Below are 21,963 nucleotides of genomic sequence, written 5' to 3'. Positions count from 1 at the left end.
CTGACAATGTTGCAACATGTGCAAACTTGACATCACCCGCAAAAAAAGTGCAAGCTGATCTACTAACGCGGGGCACTAAGGATTGCATCTTTCAAATGTGCAAGATAATATGTACTGTTCATTTAGTACGTTTGCCACAGTGTACATGCAATATGGGGCGTTTTTACCCTAGTGTCTAAAATACAGAGAGGAGAAAATGCAAATATGTGTATGTAGCACACGCATTGCAATTTACCAAACCCAAAGGTAATTTTGGTGATGCTAATTTTGTCTATAAATAATACATTTGAAGTGCAGGTATTAATCGGCTGCACGCGGCACACTGCTGTTACTGTGGTGAGGAGGAGACAAAGGCATAATGACAGAATATGCAGAGAGCAGATTTTTTCCCCCAGTGTTAATATTTTGGGAATCAATATATATTTGGCTTTACTAACAGCATTGACTTTGTCACAAATACTTTGCGGTCTCCATAGCTGCACCCATGAAGAGTGAGAGCTAACACAAATTAAATCCCCTCCCTAATATGGGACAAACACCTAATGTGAAGCAAATAGCATAAATGCTATGTAACATCTAGCAGGGACCAGTGCTAATATTAGCAAGTTAAGCTAGCTGGCTTCTACTTTCCAAGTGGAAGCTACTTAGCATAGTACTTAGCAACCCACACCAAGGGAAACGCAGATCAGAGGCTTGACGTTTAGCCACTGTTTCCACAAAAATGTTCAAAAAATGGTTTGAAAAATTAGTCACAATTTATATTATGCCCAAAACTGAGAATTTGAATCAATTCGACTTTAAATTTGACAGACGTATTCAGCCATAAACATGTAATAAAATAAATTTTCCCTACATTTCAGATGAGACACATAACTGAATAAACAAATTAAAGGAGGAAGAGTGATCCTTTCTCCCCCATCAGATTTCAATAGCAGCCGCTCCCAGTGAGCAGGCTGGAAATCAAAATTGAATTGTAAACTCTGGCTCCATCACAGCCTTCAGCCTCTGCTTGTCTCCGCCCGGAGGGGACGCATCGTCCCAGGGCTCTAATTCAATTCCCTTCCTCATTCCTCTCGTCAGCCGTTTTAATATTGCCCCTCTGTATGATTTATAGAAATAGCTCCTTTGCTCATTCCAGGCGGTAACTTTGAAGGCTTGCGGCGAGGTCTTTGGAAACTAGTGTTTGAATCAATTTCTTCGGCAGCCATATAATGTTGTGTCTTGGAATTGGAGGCTGTAAACGCGGATTTGATAACCATTATCAGTGTGTGTGTCCTGTCACAAGACATGTTGATGTTAATTTTCTGGCTATTCTTACTTTTCATTTTTTGGTTTTCCCCTTCTGAATCTTTTATTCTGCTTTGTTTTATCTTTTCCACTCACGTTCACTCTCCCTCACGTTTTCTCTCCCTTTCTCTGTGTGACTATCTGCTCCTCCCTCACACTCTCTTCCACCTCTCTTATCTGTTCCTCTTACTCTTGTGCCCCATCCCGGTCAATTTATTATTCTGACTTGGTGTTACCTTTCTCCTCTCTCTCTCTCACCCCTCTTATTGGATGTTGTGTTTTCACTATTGTATCATCCATCATTCTGACCTGTGTGTGCTGTGGTACCCAGGTGTGTGTGGGTGAAATAGTGTGTTTGTACCGCTGAGGTGATGTAAGTTTGCGTGCTGCAGGTGATTATAACTTCCACTGGGAGTGTGTGCTCCCTTGTGTGCGCGTGTGTATCTATGTGTGTGATTGGAGTCTCCTTAAAACTTGTTAGAAACACTTATCTGCTCTCTCGTCTCGCAGCCCTCCTCCACATTTATGAGAGCATTTTTACATTATTACATCGGAGACACACTTGAGGATTATCGAGCCAATCTTTACCAGATTTCCCAATTCAGGCAATTAGGGGGACAACTGCTGATCGGAGGCTTGGTTTGAGAGTCATAAAGCGCTAAATGTTTCTAATAATGTGAGAGCTTTACATAGTTTATGTGTAACCATCTGAGCAATCCAGATAGTATATGTAACGTTTGATATCTGCATTGGTGGAAGATTATTCTGCTGTAGCTCATCAGTAGTTAATGACATATAGTACTTATTTGGGTGAACTGACCCTTTATAACTGTGAGAGAAATACTGATAAACCTGGTGAATGTACTATATGTGATGCAATGAGTTTCTAAATGTGGGTGTGATCCTCTGTGTTTCCAATTGTTTGCAGAGTGAAGGCAGTAATATACAGTTTCATGATTCATGTCTGTCAACACACACAAACTTTTCAATTATTTTGTGTGGTCGATCACCAACAGGATTGCAATTCATCCCCGAATAAGTTTGGGGGGATATTTTTCATGTTGGGATATGAATTTCAACTAATCTCGCTGACATTCAAATGAGAATTGAGACTCATCTCGACCAGCAGGTCTAAAAATAGAAATAAGCCGAGACAGGCGTACAATAACTGGCAGCTGTTTCCCTGGTGTTCCCTGCCAACCCCGCTGTAGAGTCTCCGCTTTTCATCCAATTTCTCCTCAAATGCTCAGCACCAAAGAGCTCCACTTATGTACGCCTACAGCATTTTACAGCATTTATTACATTTGTTCTATCATAAAGTAGGCTGATGCCAATATACAACCACAGAGGACAGAGGAGGATTTATGTTTATTTTCCAGAATATGCATGAAAAACATGAAAAAGAAACAAAAAGTGGATGTAACTTAAAGGAAAATTCCGTTTCAACCTGAATTATATTGTCATAGTTGTGGTTATCCTGAGTATTGGTTAAGATAACTTTGGCAGGACATTGCAAGCAGCAGAAGCTTTTGAGTCCAACCACATGGATGAACTATTTTTTCTAACTGCATAGGGATCTGCCTACAGGGTAACTGCTAGTTGGATAACCAAACAGCTAAACTACCTATTTATCTGTGCGGATAGCAAACATTTATTACTTATTGTTTCATATATAACATGAGTCTAATTTAAGAGCAATGTTGACCAGCCGCAAATTTGTTGTAGTTACTCTACCGGGATCTCATTCATCCATAGACACATTGAGATTTTTCCAAGATCCCCATAACTAAATCCCACTCTTTGCAGCAAAGTTTTTTATCCTCAATCAGCTGTGGAGAGCAGAGAGTGCAGAAATACCATCAGTTTATTGAGTTAGGTTGCCTTACTGGATGGTCATCTGCTGCATTTGTGCCTCCACTATTTGCATTTCATCCTCCATTTGAATAAGCTCTTCATCTGTGTACTCTGGTTTGAATAAATAATGGTGGACATCAAAGTGAAATGACCCATAATTATCCTCATAATGGTCCACTGTATAACCAGCCACTGCACTTAGATTTCTTGAATGTATTGTAGACAATATTTGCAAATCTCTTGTTTATCAGCTATTTATCTAACATGCTCACACACTGAAATTATCAGTATATGCATTTGTTTGGCCAGCCAAAAAATTGCCCATGAAAGTAATCCTAATCTAGTTTCTACAATACCTAACCTGTGGAGCTACTTTCAGTGTTTACTGTGAGTTTCAAGCGTTTCAAGCTATTCATGTAAAACTTAGATTTTTGGGGTTTCCAATGTTTTGCCTGAGTCATGTTTTGCAAATCTCAAAGGTGTTGAGTTCAAAGTTAGCATGTCCAACAGTCAGAATGACCACAATTATGAGAATACAACCCAGGTGGAAAAAAACAGAATTTTCCTTTAAGTTTGGTAAGAAAATCATTAAATAGGTCACCTCTCTTCCCCTCATTAGTTTTCCCTGCTTGCCTCGTTTTTTCTGTCAATTATCTGTATGTTCTGTTCCTCCCTGCCCATCCCTCCCTGTTTCTATCAGCTGGACAATGAATGTGTCATTATTTCCATGAATACAGATTTCTTTTAAACTAACCGGTTCCTAATATCTGCATATGACACCTAAGTCTTTCTTCACCTCTTTGCTTTTATGTTTCTCAGCATACTGTATTTGTGTATCGTAGTGTGTGTTGAGGTTCTTTCCTTGGAGGCTAATGTGAACCTCAGAAGTCATTCTCATTTCCATATTGTTGCTTTACATTTTTTCATGGTTTTGATGTAACCTGAGGTTGATGGTGTACTTTCATGTTCTTACATTACTTTTGCTCAGCTGGTTGAAGAACTTTCTTTATTTAAATATAAAACGTAAAAAATCAGCATCATACTAATGAGGTCGAAAAACAACATCAGAAAATTTAGATAAGTCATAGATGATGAACTTAAAAATAAATGGAACATATTTTTCTGTCTTATTTAGACACATTCGCCAGCAAGGTCGCTGCCATCCAGGACCAGTACGCTGACGCCTCCATTGGCAATGTCACCGGCTCCAACGCTGTCAACGTCTTCCTGGGCATCGGTGTGGCATGGACCATCGCTGCCGTCGTCTGGCGCTCCAAGGGCAAGAAGTTCATGGTGGACCCAGGAAACCTGGCCTTTTCCGTCACCCTTTTCACCATCATGGCCGTGTTTTGTGTCTGCATACTGCTGTACCGGCGGCGGGCAACGGTGGCTGGGGGCGAGCTGGGCGGGCCACGGACTTGCAAGCTCATAACGTCGGTGCTGTTTGTCTCGCTGTGGCTGCTTTACATAATGCTGGCTTCTTTGGAGGCCTACTGCCATTTACCATTCTTTTAAATGAACAGGAGAGGAGAGGGAGAGAGACCCACTGCCAGTATGAAGAGAGAGAGAGAGAGAGAGAGAGAGAGAGAGAGAGAGAGAGAGGCGGAGGGAGGGATGGAGGACTTGTCAAAAAGGGACAGAGACAAGAGATGGGTAGTAGAGGTGGATCAATCATGGATGTCTTACGAGATTTGGATAGGTCGCCACAGCTCAGCCATGTGACCCAAAAAGACCACCATTGTAAAAGAGATATCTGTAAAACTGCTGACAGGACACCTCAACCTGCAAACAAGGTCAATTGTGACTCTTTCATTCTTGATGAATTTTTAAACCAGTTTTATGTTTGTAAAACTTCTTAAATTCTTATGGGACTGAATGGGCACCTTGGTAATCCTTGGTCCGGTATCCATCTCTTATAAAACATCCATCGGATCGATATGGGCAGGTTAAGATATTGTTAAAATTTAATTTACAGATATATATGTAAAATATTTCACCATTTTTCTCTTTTCATTTTAAAGTAAACACTAAAACTATCCAATGATATAACAATAATTTTTATTTTTTCTCCATCATCTATCCAGTGATGAGGAAAATTCTTGTATTACACATCAGTAAAGTACTTTTATGTAGTTGCCTCAATCATCCATCATCAGCAGTGGACAACACTGTTTAGTAGTTAATAAAAGGCTGATATTGTTCCAGTACACTGCCAAACCAGCAAGACAGAGGAAAAGACGGACAGCAAGAATAGCCGTCAGCCAATCAGCTGGGCTCAGAGGGGGAAAAACGAAGGTGAAGAGGAAGAATACTTGTGGAAGATAAAAGGGGAAAGGTTGAGATAGGAAGCTGGAGGCAAAAAAAAGTAGAGCAAAGAAGGAAAAAATAGAGGAAGAAAGAAGAAGAATGATGGAAATATTCTACACCCCCTCCTCACTCTCTCTCTCTCTCTCTGGCTCCCTCCATCTTTACTGTATCTCATTGTCACGGGAACAGTGGATCCTCCCATCATCATCCATAGCAACTGTAACTCACATAATACTATCAGTGACTTATCACTTTAAGCCCCTCTTCCCCCAACTGTTCAGATATTCACACACACACACACACACACACACACACACACACACACACACACACACACACACACACACACACACACACACACACACACACACACACACACACACACACACACACACACACACAACACACACTTTGGGGTCCTCAGGTGAATCTGCAGTGGAGGACCACTCACTAACTTTTTCCTTTTCTTCTTGAATACACTGTGCAAAGTAGTCCTTCCGCCCTACAACACACAAACACTGACACACACACACACAGACACACACATACACACACTGTACTCTACTTTTCCTAAAAACACAACTGTACATACTCCTTCGTCCCTCCCTCTTGCCTTACTCCTCTCTCCCCTGTAGGAATTTGTCTTAAAGTTGTGATAATGAAAAGCTGTAGTATCCACCACCAACCCTCTTTTTAATTGAGCCAAACCTGAGCCCCTCTCCTTATATACCAATCAACAGCCCTGTTTATCCCATTACAGAAACAACAACAACTTTTTTTTAACTTTTCAATGGTGTCACGTGTTGATGTTGTTATCGTGCAATTGTTAAAAAAAAAAAAAAAGGGGAAAAAAAAGGAAAAACAAGATACATAATATAAATACGGTGTGGCGAGATAAGGATATAGAAAGTTAAAGAAGGTTGTCTGGAAGATTGGATGTGACATTAAATAATGAAGATGACGCAGGGAGAATTCGAGAAAATGATAACAGATGAAGAGGAGTTATCAGATGTGCAGGATTTGAAAACATGAGCCCAGTAAACCAACGCGCAAGCCGTCCACCTAGTAATAGTTGTTCATCTTGCACTGAAGAAGCATTGTGCACTACACATCGTGAGGTATGCTGTATACACTCTGAACTCTCATTAAATGGTGGGGAAAGCAAGCTACTTCCTTAATGTGAACAACTAGAACCAAGGACCAATAAGAATGAAGGATCTCACTTGCAGTGTCCATGACAACAACTACAAAGATGATGGTGATGACAGTATTGTTGATGACAAATCAAAACAATGAACAGTGTTTCTAATTGTAAATGATAATATAAGAAATGTTTACCGATGTTTGTGAGAAAAAACAGATATTTAATTTAAGTTATGTCAAAGGACCAGAGTGTAGGATTTAGCGGCATATAGTGGCAAAGGTGCAGATTGCAACCAACTGAGTTGCCCTCCCCGTCCCCTTTTAAGCATGTAGGAAATTTTCAAAAAATGCAAAAGGCCCTCTCTACAACCAGTTTTTGGTAGTCCATTCTGGGCTACTGTAGAAACATGGTGGTTTAACATGGCAATCTCCATGGAAGAGGACCTGCTGCCTAAGAGCTCATTCCAAGGTAAAGAAAACACAACAGTTATAGTTTATACACTAATAAAACAAACTTAAGAATATTATATTCCATTCCTGCCAAAAAATCCCCCTAAATCTTACACCCTGGTCCTGTTTATAAGGAAACCCCTGGAGGAAGGCATGAAAGCTCCATGTGCCCTTTTGAAGCAAAGTTCAAGAGGACATTTGAAGGAAATCCATCAAAAGGGGAAAAAACTGCAGCAAGACAGTGAACACAAAACCAGAGATGACTCAGACAGAAAGAGAGGAGTCGAACACTCTGAGGGGGAAATGTACGGCAGCTCTGAAATATCACACGACTGTTCCGCAGCAGTTGTGAATGGGACATTTCTTTGTACTCAAAGCAAAAACCATGAGTCTCTGTTATCCAAAGATTTAATAGAACATTATCACTGATCACTTCACAGGCGGAGAACCATTCATTCTCAGTGTGCGGTTTTATCTTGCAGGCATTGTACAACTCCCACAAGCTGTCAGTCCTGGTTCAAAAACTGGCATATTCATAAAGGTGTTCACATTACAGCTAAATGTGCTAAAATGTTTATTTTTATGAGTATGAGCCTGTGTCAAAAGCTGTGCTATTTATTTTCTTTCTTGTGAAAAATTTGTTGAGTCAGGCATGGTGTGTTTGTGTTTGTGTGTGTGTTTATGAAAGTGAAATATCAAAATAGCTTAAAATGAGAATATTACGCCACATATCATATGACATCAACTGTTTTTGTCTGTTTGAGAAAGTGTTAAAGCCCACATTTACATTACATTTGTGTTTATACCCCAACCTGCCCAGGGGCTAGACTGAAAAAGGACAGAAGGGATGGCATATGGCTTGTCAGTGCAAATTATTATAAAAATGCATTCCCCTCGTTAACAATAGAAGGAAAAACTGATTGTATGAAAGGAAGTAATCTGCAGGAACCCAACTTCTTTCCTCGCAACTGCCCACGATGCTGATTGTAGACTTTAAGGAAAATCCTCCTGAGAGAAAACAATAATTTAAGTTATTAGTGTGCCCCTGTTCACTGAGAGAAAAATAGGACTGAAAACAACAATTTACCTGCCCACCAACCACCCTGTTAAATATGAACAAATTCCCCACCGCTATCAGCCCAGTGTAGATGCAGGCTTTGCAAAGCCAGCTCATGACCCTGCTTAACAGGCCAGGCCAAGCCAAAAGCTTGTCTGACGCTGCTTTGCCACGGTCAGTATTTATACAAATGGTAAATAAGTGGAGTGAAAATGTCTGTGTGCATTACCCCTCCCCTCTACTATGGCATTTCAAATGCCACACCAGTTCCTTGCACCTTTTGACAGCTATAAAGGAAAGTAGAAATTGACAGATTTGCTCATTTTTATTGCAGAGAAATGGCGCAGCAGTGAAAGTGTCTGTGATTCCTTAGTGAGTTCATGGATTAGCTGATTTCAGCCAGGCTCAACTAGGGGTGGGACAAAAAAAATATGTAACATATCGTGATATTTCCACTTGCGATACGTTATTGAACAAACTGGCGCCAAGTATCGATACTTATTATTTTAAACATGGGACCGCTCAGAATTGATTCAGCTACTTATGCTCACCACTACCAGAGTTCCGCAACCCCTCCTTATGGACTTAATGAACTGATTGGTGACGGTCAGATGAACAGCTGTTTTAGGTGACACCAAAGAAGAAATGCAAGCAAAATAACCAGCCATGAGCAGCTGTTGTCCCGTGTCCTTGCTGGAGTGCATTAGAGCTTTGACGCTACAAGCTTATTCATGGCTCTTTGTAAAAGTTTTTGTGTGGTAACCGTGATGTAACTGAGCTAACACCTCTACTACGAGAGCTGTAGCCCTGCTGTTTATCATGTTAACGTGGCGGTCATCCCTCGTCGGCTATGAATATCTTGTAAAGTTCTGAATATAGCGGTTAGTTATCAGCAGTTCGTATGTTATATTTACTGCTGCAAAAAAGGATAAATCTTTGGGTTATTAGTACGACGTCGTCTCTCTGTTGTCTGTTATCAGGCTTACTAACGCTGCCAGCAGCTTTATGTGAGATGCACAAACTCTTGTGATGTTTATACAAATTGAAGCTACAATGAGCAGTTTTGTGATTTTTATATTTGGCGGCATTTCTTTTCTGAGAAACTATTATCCTGTTAAACATTGTACATTATCAGACTAATTATTGCCCTTTGAAATTGTTTTTTCTTTCTTCCTCAGTTACAGATATCGTGATATATCGTAGATTTTTTCTTTGTGATGTATCATGTATCACAGAATCACCTTTTTTGTAATATATCGTTATCATGGGAATAATATTGTGATGACATCGTATCATGAGTTCATCCATGATTCCCACCCCTAGGTTCAACAAGGTGCATTGATGAAAGGAGTTTGGCCACCTGCAAATATTTAACATTACTGTACACCAGATTAGACACTAATGAGGTTCTACCTACATGCCATTCCATGTTTAACATGGTCATCATCATTACTACTGAGGCAGATGGGAATGTCATCAATTTTTATTACTATTTATTCTGTGAAGAACATTAACATCAGAACCAAATTTAATGACAATTCATCTAATATTTCTGAGACATTTCACTGAAAACCACAAATGTCAACCTCATGGTGGCGCTAGATTAAGAAATGGTACACTCAGTGAAGTCATTAGGATTTCGGAATGGCTTTTTCAACTGGCATGACAAATGCTGTTGAGATAATTCAGTCTGGACCAAAGGGGTGGACTGACTGAAATTATATGTCTGTGTCAATGGAAGAATGCAACCACCCCCACCCCAAAATACATATCTCTGAAATCCTTAAAATGGACGTGACCTCCATGTGCTCACTAGTAGCTAAGATGCTGACATAGATTTTAAATCCACATCATTCATTCACAACAGTCTGTCTAACCACTCAGATCCTTTGTCGCTGTTTCTTTAGTCATTCCTGTAGCGCCCAGTATCTTGTTACGTAGGATTTAAGCCGCCATGAATAAGGTCATCCACCAGTTGCCAGTTTTGACATGAAACGCACGTTGCCATGCTCCTGGCCCGCTGAGACACCAGGATGCCTGCCAGGCCAAACTCTTTTTCTCAATGACTTAAGCTTCCGTAACAGTTGCCAGTTTAAGAATGAGTGGGCAGGATAATAATCCTGCTGACGCCACAGGAACACAAGAATACTGGGACTGATTTAGAAATGTAGGCTTTTTAAAGGTTGATAAGGCTTGCTGGAGGATGGCTGAGTATGTGTGTGTGCCTGTGTGTGTGCATGCATTATAAACCAGTGAAGAAATGCAACCATATTTTTAGTCTCTTGCCTGTTGCTTAGCGACCATCTATCTGTAAGCCGTTGTCTTCTTGACTGTTGCTGGTGTGTGTGCATGTGTGTGTGCGTGTGTGTGTATGTGTGTGTGTGTGATTCTTTTTTGATGTTTCTCACTTGTCTGCTTGCCCTCCTTCTTGTGAATGTGACTGTAATTTCACATTCATTTTTTTTCTCTCTCTCTCTCTCTCTCTCTGCGGGTGAATATCCACAAATTATTCATCATATGTTCATCTATTCAGCATGCATGTGTGTCATTTACTTTATGTTACCTGTGCCACCCCATGTGTGCATGTGTATCCATTGTGTGTACATGCGTATGCGTGCCTTTGTGTGTGTCGGCTGGTGTTGTAATCTCCTTATACGGGCTCGCCCTGTGTGTCCCTGGCTGAGTCCCATACACTAGATTTATTCATTAGAATGCCAACCTGACCCACAGTAAAAAATGGCCTGGAAATTGGATTTATTTTCTCTCTATGTGTGTGTCTATGTGTTTGTTTATCTGTGACAGTGACCTGGCAGGAAGGATTTACCTGGTACTCTCCCTTGCCAGGTGTGTGAGATTGTGTGTGCACCCTGTCGAATAGGGTAAGATATATAATGGGTCCGGTTGTTGATCGAGACTTGGAAAAGATGGTGGCTCTTTGCTTGAGAGGTGTGTGTGTGTGTGTGTGTGTGTGTGTGTGTGTGTGTGTGTGTGTGTGTGTGTGTGTGTGTGTGTGTGTGTGTGTGTGTGTGTGTGTGTGTGTGTGTGTGTGTGTGTGTGTGTGTGTGTGTGTGTGTGTGTGTGTGGTGCAGTATGTGACTATCATACTTTAAAGTTCTTTACATCATCTGATTGGCTGATGGCTTATCAGACATGCTCATGCACACATAAGTGTTCATTTAAACAGTCAACCTGTCAGGAGACTGATATAGAAATCAATCAAGCAAACTACACAAACACTAACACTCACTCCCTCTTACACACACACACACACACACACACACACACACACACACACAAACATACACACACATATTCAAATGTAAGTTGGCATTTTTTAAATTAATCGATCTAAAACATATTTATATAAACATATTTTCATGTAATTTCTCACTACAACTTTGAGCATGATTTCAATTGTGGCCTGAGATGAAAACTACTGAGTGCGTGTGTGTATGTGTGTGTGTGTGTGTGTGTGCGTGTGCATGTGTGTGTTTACAGACATTAACTAGCTGGATCTGACTTATAAAAGTATTTGTATTCAGGTAAACACGCAGGTGAGCGGCATCGTACATGCGAGCAGCTGCTGCTGCAGCTCCATGTCCACGTTTCTTTTTGTGTGTCTTCTGGGCTTGATATATTAACAACATGCAGAAATGAACTTTCATGAATGTAAAGCAGCTCATCAGCCAATTCATGTGAACCAAAGTGTTCAATGTTAAATAGAAAAAATGAGACGTTCTGAAAACAAAAAATGTAATTGTGTCATATTTAACCGTTCACATTATGTTTATATGTGTGTATGTATGAAGCAGATATTTTTCTGACACAGTTCATCTGTTCTTTCATCAAGGAGGATGTCATGCCCATCAAAGCTGTGCTCTAACTGTGCCACTTCACAAGAATGACAGTGTAGCCTTCAGCTCTGACTGTGTACTGTTAGACTTTATTGGCCAACAAATACTTTCTGGTGAAAGTCATTGGAAAATAAAAAAGGACAGAATTAAGAAAAAGTACAGTTTGAAGTTAGTTTGAAATAAATTTGGAGTTGCTGCAGCAAACTCAGGATGAAACATTATGATAATTAAGTGAGTTTTAGAAGTTTATTGAATTATTGCCCAGTTTCAAGGTTATAATATATATTTGCTGTATTTATTATATGCGTTTTTTTAACTGCATACTGTCTCATTTACTTAAGATTGAACACTTTGGTGTCTATAGATTCATGCTGTAGCTCAAATATCAGAGCCTCTCAACAAAAAAGATACTTTAAGAAAGTGGACTTGTCAGAATTAATTAAGAATAAATATAAACATTTGGTGCTTTTCTGATCTGGAGACATCTCCTGTGTGTGTGTGTGTGTGTGTGTGTGTGTGTGTGTGTGTCCGCGTGCGTGCGTGCATGTGTAAGCCACCAGATCAGTGTTAATCAGCCACTATCCATTGATCAGCATGTTTCTTTATTTTTATCCTTTCTTTTCTCCTCCTCCTCTCTCTCGACTATTAGCCACTCTATTGCTCTCTACCTTATAAATATTTATATATTTTATCATTTTATACTTTATAATCATTCATTCCTGTTTATGAGGTCACAAAGTGCTTTTGATATGAATATCTTTTATTTTAATTTTTCCATTCACTTTCATCATTGTTATATTATTATGTATTATGTTTTGTTGCATTTTTTTCCATAGTTTTGTGTTTGTTTTTTTGGTGATTTGTTTTGTGATGAAGCCCTCAGAGAGTAGAACAACACATTAGCATAGTGACAAATTACAATGAGTGTGCCCTTAGCCTTTTTATTATGTGTGTGTGTGCGTGCGTGCGTGCATGCGTGCGTGCATGCGTGCGTGTCTGTGTGTGTGTGTGTGTGTGTGTGTGTGTGTGTGAATGAATGTGTGTGCGGACGCGTGCTTTTTTTCTTCTATCATTCCGTCCATGAGTGTGTCGATGCATGAATTTAACTCATTCTGAATACAGTGTTGATGTTGGAAATGTTGTAGTAAAGAGTAAAGTATTTTTAAATGCTGAAAATGACATGACATGAAAAATGATATAGATGTTTACAAAGACCAAACTTTTCTTTTCTCTCTTTTTTTTTCTCAAAGATAAAATAAAACTTGACTGGCAAATGCTCAGAGACGTGTCTGCTTCTTTTCTTCTAATGGAGAGGAAACCTCAACTCAATTAACTTTGGGGATATCTTTCAAAATTAAGCTGCTAATTTCACTAAATGCTCTGCAATTAGCAAATGCACTGCAGTATGTAATTATATTTGGATTGAAATGATTAACTGGTAAGTAAATTAGCCACAACCTTACTTTATATTTCTGTTTGGAAGCATCCTGAAAAATGTTTGATGCAGATTTGAAGGTGACTCACATCTGATGGATTCATTATGTTACTGACTACATTTTTCAAGTTTGTCTTAAAACAGCACCCATACCTGTATGTACATTGCAACAATGTTGGATTGAAGTAATCATTCTTTACATCCACACTAGCCAAGAATAAAGTGGATCTTATGTAAGTGAAAACAATCAAAATCCACAGTCCTCTTTCTGTGCAAAAATGAATACTGGAGTTCAGCTAAAGCTTATTCATGGCTTCAGCAGTATTAGTTAGGCTAAAAATATACTTTCCACATCTCCGAGTACATTAGGGTCCCTAGGGTCCAGGTGATGTAAATTTCATCCTCACAGGGTGCACACATAAGCTTTGTGCGGACATCTGTATAAGTCCACCTGGTCACAACATACCAGCCATACATCTTCCTGTAGACGCTGACACAAAGTTATTCCTTTTTTTTTAGACTTCCTTTAATCTTTGCCATTTTTTCTGAATAATTTTACATCTTTGGGACCAAACAAAAATAACAAAACGCAGTGTAGCACATAAAACAACAGGCAGTGGGGTTCTGTCACAAGTAGATATTGATAAGGTAATAAATAGGGTCACTCTGGGACCATGGATGTCTGTTTAAATATGATGGTAATCCGTCAGTCTCAACTGACAGGAGCACATTGCTACTAATGCAGCTAGGGTGGCCAATATAGTATTTTTTTTGCCTGCCAGCTTTACACTGAGCTGTTATAAGGCCAGGAAGCACAAAGAAGGACATAGTCAACACAGAAGCTAAGTTTGATCTACTAAACTGTTTGGATTAATTCCCACTTCAAATATCCAGTTTACATGAATAGAGCATTTGTGTTGGTGTTAATATGCCTGCCAGCCTCTGTCCAATGATTAGAAAATTACAAATGATCTTATTACATTTTCAGAGGAAATGTGTGGGGCATGAGTAAATATTTGGCTCATATATATATATATATATATATATATATATATATATATATATATATTTTACTTGATGACAACAATAATAATTTGTTCTGCATAATTCCGTTTCTCAAGTGCACTACAAATATCTCCAACTACTGGAACACATTATTATTTTTGTTAGATTCAGCTGCCTGACCTGAATGTGAAATGTTGTTTTGTTTGCTTAAAAGTGTACTGCATCAATTTAGCATTGCACTTACGAGAAAAAAGACACATTGTCAGTCTCTTTTTTCCCCGGCAGCACCAGATATATCGTCTTATTTATTCCATTCTTCTTCCCTGTTAAAATCTGGTGCCTACATTGCCCAGAATGCAATTGGTCAAGCTGCATTGCACTACTAACATTCAGGTATGTTAAGCAGCAGTTAATGTATCCCCTAGATGAGGAGCGGGCTACAGAGGTCTGATACTGTAACTTCACTTCTTTTTAATCCACATCACTAGATTTAACAGACTGATTAACAGATTTATCCCCACCCGACGCTGACTGAAGTGACATCATTTGAGGCAGATTTCACGCAGCTCTAGATCCACAAAAGCCTGTACACAACTATTTTCACATCTGCAAATATATAACTAAAGGAGAACTCTATTGATTTTACACACAAAGCTCAGATTAAGTGTCATGAGAAAAGTTTTCTGTGTTTCTTAAGTAAACAGACAACATTACTGATGATGCCATCAGGATTTTCCCAGCTTGAGACAACTAATATAAAACAGAAGGCCTGCATTTCAGATCAGTGGCAAGGAGTTTGAAAGATGTGGGCATGTACCAATGGGATTGAACAAAATTATGCTGTAAATTGCATTATAGGTAATGTAGGATCCAGCATTTTTGGGACTAAACATAAAGACACCTCAGCCTTCGCTGGTTTGATTTTGACCATCCTTTTAAAAAAACAAAATCTGTCTCTTGTGAGCATCCCAACTTCATGGAAGTCCAATACTAAATCACTGGATGTCTTCTTTAATAGGCATCCTGTACATAATGATCTCATATTCTGTGATATGTAAACATGGACATTTTCTGTAATATTTCATGTTGTTGTTTTTTGGCCAAGAAACACTCCAAATTGTTGCTTGTTGCTGCATTATATTCTCCACACTGGAGAAATGGATTTGAGTTCAAATTGCAGCATCAGACTTGTTATCTGCTCAAATGTCTCCTACCTGGGTCAGAAGTTAAAGCTGCTTAATGGTCTGTAACAGGGTTGACATTAATCACTACCCAGTTTGAAGCTGGACACATTTTAACAAAGTAGTTCTCTGTAAAGACAAGAATTCACACAATCTTTGATGCATTACGTCTCTGTTCATTTAGGGAAAAGAGACAAGCATGGACACAGTGTGATCTGTGTCTCTTCTCACTGCTTCTACTGGAGCCAGACTTTTAAGTAAAACTGATACTATCGATTTTCCAGTCAAAAAGGGGACGAGGATCTGGATGTTACTGAAAATGTCACCAAAATTTATGCTCAGTCTGTTCCACCTTGTTCTGACCCCACCATACTTGTGCTGTAGTTAGCATTTACAAAAACAAGTGGATGATTCATTTCAGCTGGAGCCTGTTTAAACTTATGAATGATCACACCAAAGGGATGCATCATGCTGTATCAACCGTGTTACGCTGGGACAAATTCTATGACTGTCTAAACAGGGGATAAGTCTGGATTTCTCCTTTTTTCTCTCTGATGAATCAGCGATGAAGAGGTCAAATCAACATCCCAAAGGGCTTGAATCACTCGGGCCTGTCTTTTGTCCTAGTTTTAAAGTGTTTTATGTGTGCTTATGAAGTGTGCTCTGCTATATGTACCGTTTTGCTATTCCTGTCAAAGCTGCCCAGGGACTGCAGTTTAAACTGTGCCAAAATGGAAATATCTTAAGAGAAAAATATTAATAGAAAACATTGTTAAAGCTGCATTAATCAACATTCTTATATTCACAATGGGTTCAAAACTATGAGGGTCGCTCACATAGACAACCCACAGAGAACTATCACTTGACCTGAATTTCCCCTCACCTCAATGGTGCTTTTTAGCCTCTTTCAGCTCATTGTTTTGATTTTGCAGGATGCAAATTTACCATTTAATGCTTCAGTCTCTCCACTCTCATCTACCTCATTCCCAGCAGAAGAAGGCAGCTGTTTTCAGTGAAAAAGCGCTAATAAACCAACTGCACTAACTGCTACCTACCAACTAGTCACTAATAAACAAAGATAGCATCTAGCTGAATGCTAATATGGATGCATAAATAGGTAGTTGTCTGTTAACATGTTAGCCCAAACAACATTATAAGAAGGTACAGATGAAATTAAAGGGAAACCAACATAAAGTATCTCAGTAAGGTGTTGGGCCACCACATGCTGCCAGAACAGCTTCAATGTCCTTGGACAGAAGATCTGCACACTGTACTAGTAATCCTTTAGTCTGACTTCTTATCTAGCACCTGTGAAAGTTTTTCCTTTTTTTTCTCTGGGGATGTGCGTGCTCTACGCTTTGTTTGTCCTTAACACTTTGGTCCTTGCATATGTGTTCAATTGACCAAAACTGGGCCTGCTCATTATTTTTCTACATGCCACAAAAGCATGATTGCATGTTAATTGCTTAATTGTGTCGTGCAGTGCAGTTGTGTGGAAGCTTCTGCATTGTATGTTTCTTCACTCACTTATTCAGGTTTTTACTTTCATTTTTCACTTGTCTGTAATATATCAATATAGTGTTTCAAGCGTTTTCTCTCTGGTGAATCAGCAACAAATCAGCATCCCAAAGGGCTTGAAAAATATGCGCTGCCTCCAAATAGCCAATACTAAATCTCTTAATGTAGGTGTTAGGAAAAGAAAAACCTACATTAAGTTTAATCTGCACCCCACTACATCTGTTCTCTGTTCTCTGTTCTCTTACAGCAAATAAAGAATTTCATGAGTCTATCAGAAGGAAAATGCTCTCATGCTATCAATAACATACACCTTTTTGAAATCATAATGGAGAGGACTGAAAGACAGAAAAGGAATGCATTAAAGATCTTGATTGCTTTCACAGTAGTGCTATCCTGTTATTATTTTCTGAAAAACAGGAAATAAGCAGGATGCTTCTTTGACTGTTTAAAGGAACCAGTAGCTCAATAGATACTGAAATGATAACCGCATGGAGTAGATGATGCTTAACTGTGTCTGTGTGTGTTGTGTTGTCAAGTCATGATATCAACTCATAGCATGCATAACAAGTTTATAAAAATGTCATCATGTCACATTATCACTCTAACGTGATGCTCATTTGGGTTTACAGATGATGGGTTCGCCATTCCATGTTTACTGAGTTGGATGAGGTCAACCAGCAAACTCTCCTTGTTTGTGCACTTCTGTAGTTCCAGTAAACCAGCAAGTGAACAACAAAAACTGCCTCAAGGTTAATTATCTCATCAGCATTCACCTATGTGTTTTTAGCTGTTATCTAACCTGGCAACATGAGAAAGAACAGTGTCATATTTATAGCGCAGGCCAGAGGGAAGAGCTTGTTGGAGGTCTACATACACACATACACATACACATATATGTACAGTACAAACACACACATACAGTACACACACCTGGGACCTGACCAGCACAACCGCTGTGTTGTTGGCCAATAAACAACTGCCTGACTTGCTGTAATGCACTTTAGGGACAGCTGAGCAGGGAGGGGGTTGTGATTTCACTCGCTCTGCATTTTAATCCAGGTGTTCATCAGCAAATTCACTTTCCAAGACTGATCTAATTAACGAAAAAACTGATCCAAACTTTCACTCATAGGTTTAAAACTGTTTATGTTTTGTATGTTTTAACTGTTCTTCTCTGTCAGCTTTTTGAACAACGAAGTGGCAGCTGTTATTCCCACAGCAGACCCACGGTAACCACCGTGGCGAGACACGTCTCCGTCCTCCGCTGGAGGAGAACGAGACAAAGAGACGAAGAGTAAACACAACAGTCCAGAGGGAGAGATAGTGGAGGTAAGAGAAGACGAAACAACGGAGAGGAAGATGCAGTGAGAGACAAGAGGAGAGACAGACAGGGGGAGGGGGAAAAGATGAAGATCTAGAGTACGTGAGGGGGGAGACAGAGAGAAAGACAGAGGAGAGGAGTGTGAATGTGACCAGAATTAGAGACAAACAGATACACAGAGAAAGCAGTGAACAAATGGGAAGCATAAAAAAGAAGTGATGGAGGCAGGACTGACACAGATTCATCCTGTGGGATGAGGAAGAAGACAGGAAGTGACACGCTACATTGATCGTCTCTCATCTCCTGGGTGCAAATGTTTACCTCCACGCATAAACTGATTTTGACACTTTTTAGTTGGTTAATTGGCTCTCCACTTTTTACAAACAACTTCACATTTGTATTCACTAAAGTGTTGTTCCTCTGGAGGAAAAAGAAGGAGAGTCCTGTTTCAGTCATTTTCAGATATGGAAAGAAGAAAGAGCAGAATTACCAGTTGTGTCGTGAAATTATAGGAGTTTACCATGACATTTTGTAAAAGTCATGTTCCCTCCAGGATGAAGAGGACAAAGCCTTCTGACTTTGATCATTCCCCAACTTTTCCTTCAGTGCCATCATGAGGCAGACACTTGTGCTTTTGAGTATTCTTAACAACTAATTTTGTACAAACACTCAAACCGTAATAACTTTGATCACTTCACTTTTTCATTTACCTTCATTTGTACCATATCTTCCAAAGTCTACTTAGCATTTAATTCCCAGGACACCAGTATCTTGCTGTGCTTGTTGGAATGGACGTCATCTGCTTATACCTGTAACTTCCCAAAACTGACAATCACGGCCAAGTTAGCAAACAGTGTTTAACCTTGTCAGAGGGCAAAGGTGTTTATCGCTGCTCTGAACAGCAGCACAGGTGAAATGAAAAACCAACCGTCATAGAGAGAGGGAGACGTGATGCTTCATTATGGAGAAAACTGTGCAGACAGTCTCCTCTGGAAGACTTTCAGAATGTCGCACTTGGCTATACACAGACAGAAATAGCTGTGTCAAGATTTTTTTATTTTTTTAAGTGCTGGAGAAGGAAGTTAGAAGTGAATGTGAATGTTGGATGTTCTGTTTTGAAAAGTTACAGAAATTGTCAGATCTATACTGGTATACTGGTGCCTTCATACCCACTGTGCAAAAGTACTGTATCAACTGATTTAGGCAAAGTAGGCCACACAACCATACAGTGTAACCCCAGGCTACAATAGAGTTGCAATTTTGATAAAGCAGAAATCACCAGGAATACATTTGGAGGGCCAACTACACCTATGGTGAAACATCAACTAAATGTGTCATGGGTTGATATGTTTGGTGGGGGTTGCACTTTAAGACAGAAGCTGACAGTAATGATGAATGATCTATTATCTGTCAATTACGTGCCCATCTTCTATAAATATCTCAGAAAAATATCCACAAGAGGTTCAAATATTTTAAAGCCTTTCCATTTACTTGGTTCCCTTGTAAAAGAAAAATGGAGAAAAAAAGGAAAAGACAGAAAGAAAAAGAAACAGAAGGAGATTAAAATAAAAGAGGCTGTCCAGTGCAGTTCAGAGAATTGTGAAAGGATAAAAAAATAAAAGCAACATCAGCGAGAAGGGAGATGGGGAATAAAAAAAAAGAGAGGCAGACAGGCTGGAATGAGAGGATAAGGGGGGATAAAGAGAAAGAGAGGGAGGGAAACGGATGCAATCAAAGACAGAGAGCTGCAACTGAGAGGGGATAGACCGCACGACCCGCGAACAGGAGGGATGAAGGAGTTTGGGAGGAAATGAGATTGACAGGGAGAATGAGAGAAAAGGAAAGATGGCAAAATAAAGAGGGACTGTTGAATGAGTGGGAGGTGGAGGAGTGGAAAGATTTGTTTTTCATAGAAGGACACAAGACTATTTTGAGCAAAGCTGGGTGTATATGTGAAGAGGAGAAAGAAGAATTTATTATATCTGAAAAAGAAGAAGAGAGGAAATGAGGATAATGACGCTGGTGAAAGCTCATTATACACACATTTCACAGATGATGTGACTATTTATTTATTAGGTTACGGTCGTTTTAAAATGACGGAGGTGACAATCAGAACATGTTACTGGCTCCATATAAAAATGATAATCTCCCAAACCAATTGCCTCCTGGGAGACTCTTTTGTGTCACTGATTAGTGAGGATTTGCAGCAGGTAATCAGTGATCTGCGTTGGATTATACTTTCAAACTAACCTTTCTGACCCCACCTGGCAGCAGCAGGGGGATACGAGAAGGATGGGAGGAAGTATGACAGAGAGAGAGAGAGAAAAAAAGAGAGGAGGAAGGAGAGATGAGTGAGTAAAAAGCTGTTACTGGACTATAAGCTGCCAGTTGGATACTTCGGCTAATGGTGTCGCTTCCTGTCTTGCTGGGTGAGAGCGCGTTTCCAAATTAGGTTCATTCACACCTCCGTGGCTACATAATCCGCTTCAAACGGATGGTGTAGTTACACTTTCACAGAGAGAGTATGTGTGTCAGCATGTGTTTGCGTGTGTGTGCATGTGTGTGTCTAAGTAAGTCATCATCATATCGATCGAGAGCACAAGGCTGCCAGGAGCCACAGATCGACAGGAAAGTAACACACCACAAACACATACAGTATAGGAAGTATAAATGTACACACACACATGCACACGCACACACACACACACACACACACCGCTGACTCTCTGTTTTACGGTGCTGACGTGCTGTCTCATACATTAAACGACTCCTATTAAAAAGGAAAAGGCTCGGAGCTGCTTCCTCATGATACATCAAAGCAATAATAATACAGTAATATGTGCATAAGTTCAGCAAGAGTAATGACTGACATGTTTATTCCTCAAAGCCCGCCAGGTTATTCACATTAATCCTGAGCTACTTGGGAAGTAAGAAAGCAAAGTCTGATGTTTTTTTTTTGTATAAAATGTGTTTTTTTAAATTAAGATCAGCTACTTGCTGCTGTCTCTTGTGATTATTGTTAATATTGTTATTGATCTCATGAGTAAATTGTCTTTTCTCTTTTCTATAGAAAGGTCAAAGGTCAGACTCAGCTGCAGAACAGCAATAATGAAGTTTAGTGAATGTTCAATGACAAACACTCGTTCAGGTTCACTTCGTTCAGATTTTTCCTAAATTAATTTTATAAATAAGTCTTTAAGCCCTTTTGCTACTGCATGTCCAATTTGTAAGTGTACTATACAAACTTCAAGTATGAATCAAATACAACATACTATATAGTTAATGCATGATATCCAGTTTGCAAAATGCATTATGCACTCCGTATTTTGTCACTTTCTGAGTTTGCTAAGGACAATTGTATGATTTCATCATTGAAAATACACATTTAAATTTGAATTTCCAGATACAAGCTGCTGCTCCTCAGCATTTTTTGTCATTTGATGATGATGATGATGATGATGATGATGATGATGATGATAATGATGATGATGATGATAATGATGATGATGATGATGTTTGTTTACTTTTAGTGGGGGGTGGGGGGGTGGTAG

General features: G+C 39.5%; 1 protein-coding gene across 1 annotated transcript in view; it reads left to right on the top strand.

The window, feature by feature from the left end:
• The window catches only part of LOC134005490 (sodium/calcium exchanger 1-like), a 48,060-nt gene extending 43,404 nt beyond the window's left edge, over positions 1 to 4,656 (top strand). The window contains exon 16 of the mRNA XM_062444415.1: positions 4,277 to 4,656. Coding sequence (XP_062300399.1) covers positions 4,277 to 4,656 — 380 coding nt within the window. The remainder of the gene's footprint in view (positions 1 to 4,276) is intronic.
• The last annotated feature ends 17,307 nt before the right edge of the window (positions 4,657 to 21,963 follow it).

Source organism: Scomber scombrus, chromosome 23 (genome assembly GCF_963691925.1).
Source record: "Scomber scombrus chromosome 23, fScoSco1.1, whole genome shotgun sequence".
NCBI lineage: Eukaryota > Metazoa > Chordata > Actinopteri > Scombriformes > Scombridae > Scomber > Scomber scombrus.
Note: the sequence above shows the minus strand (reverse complement) of the source record. Positions and strands in the feature narration are given on the sequence as shown.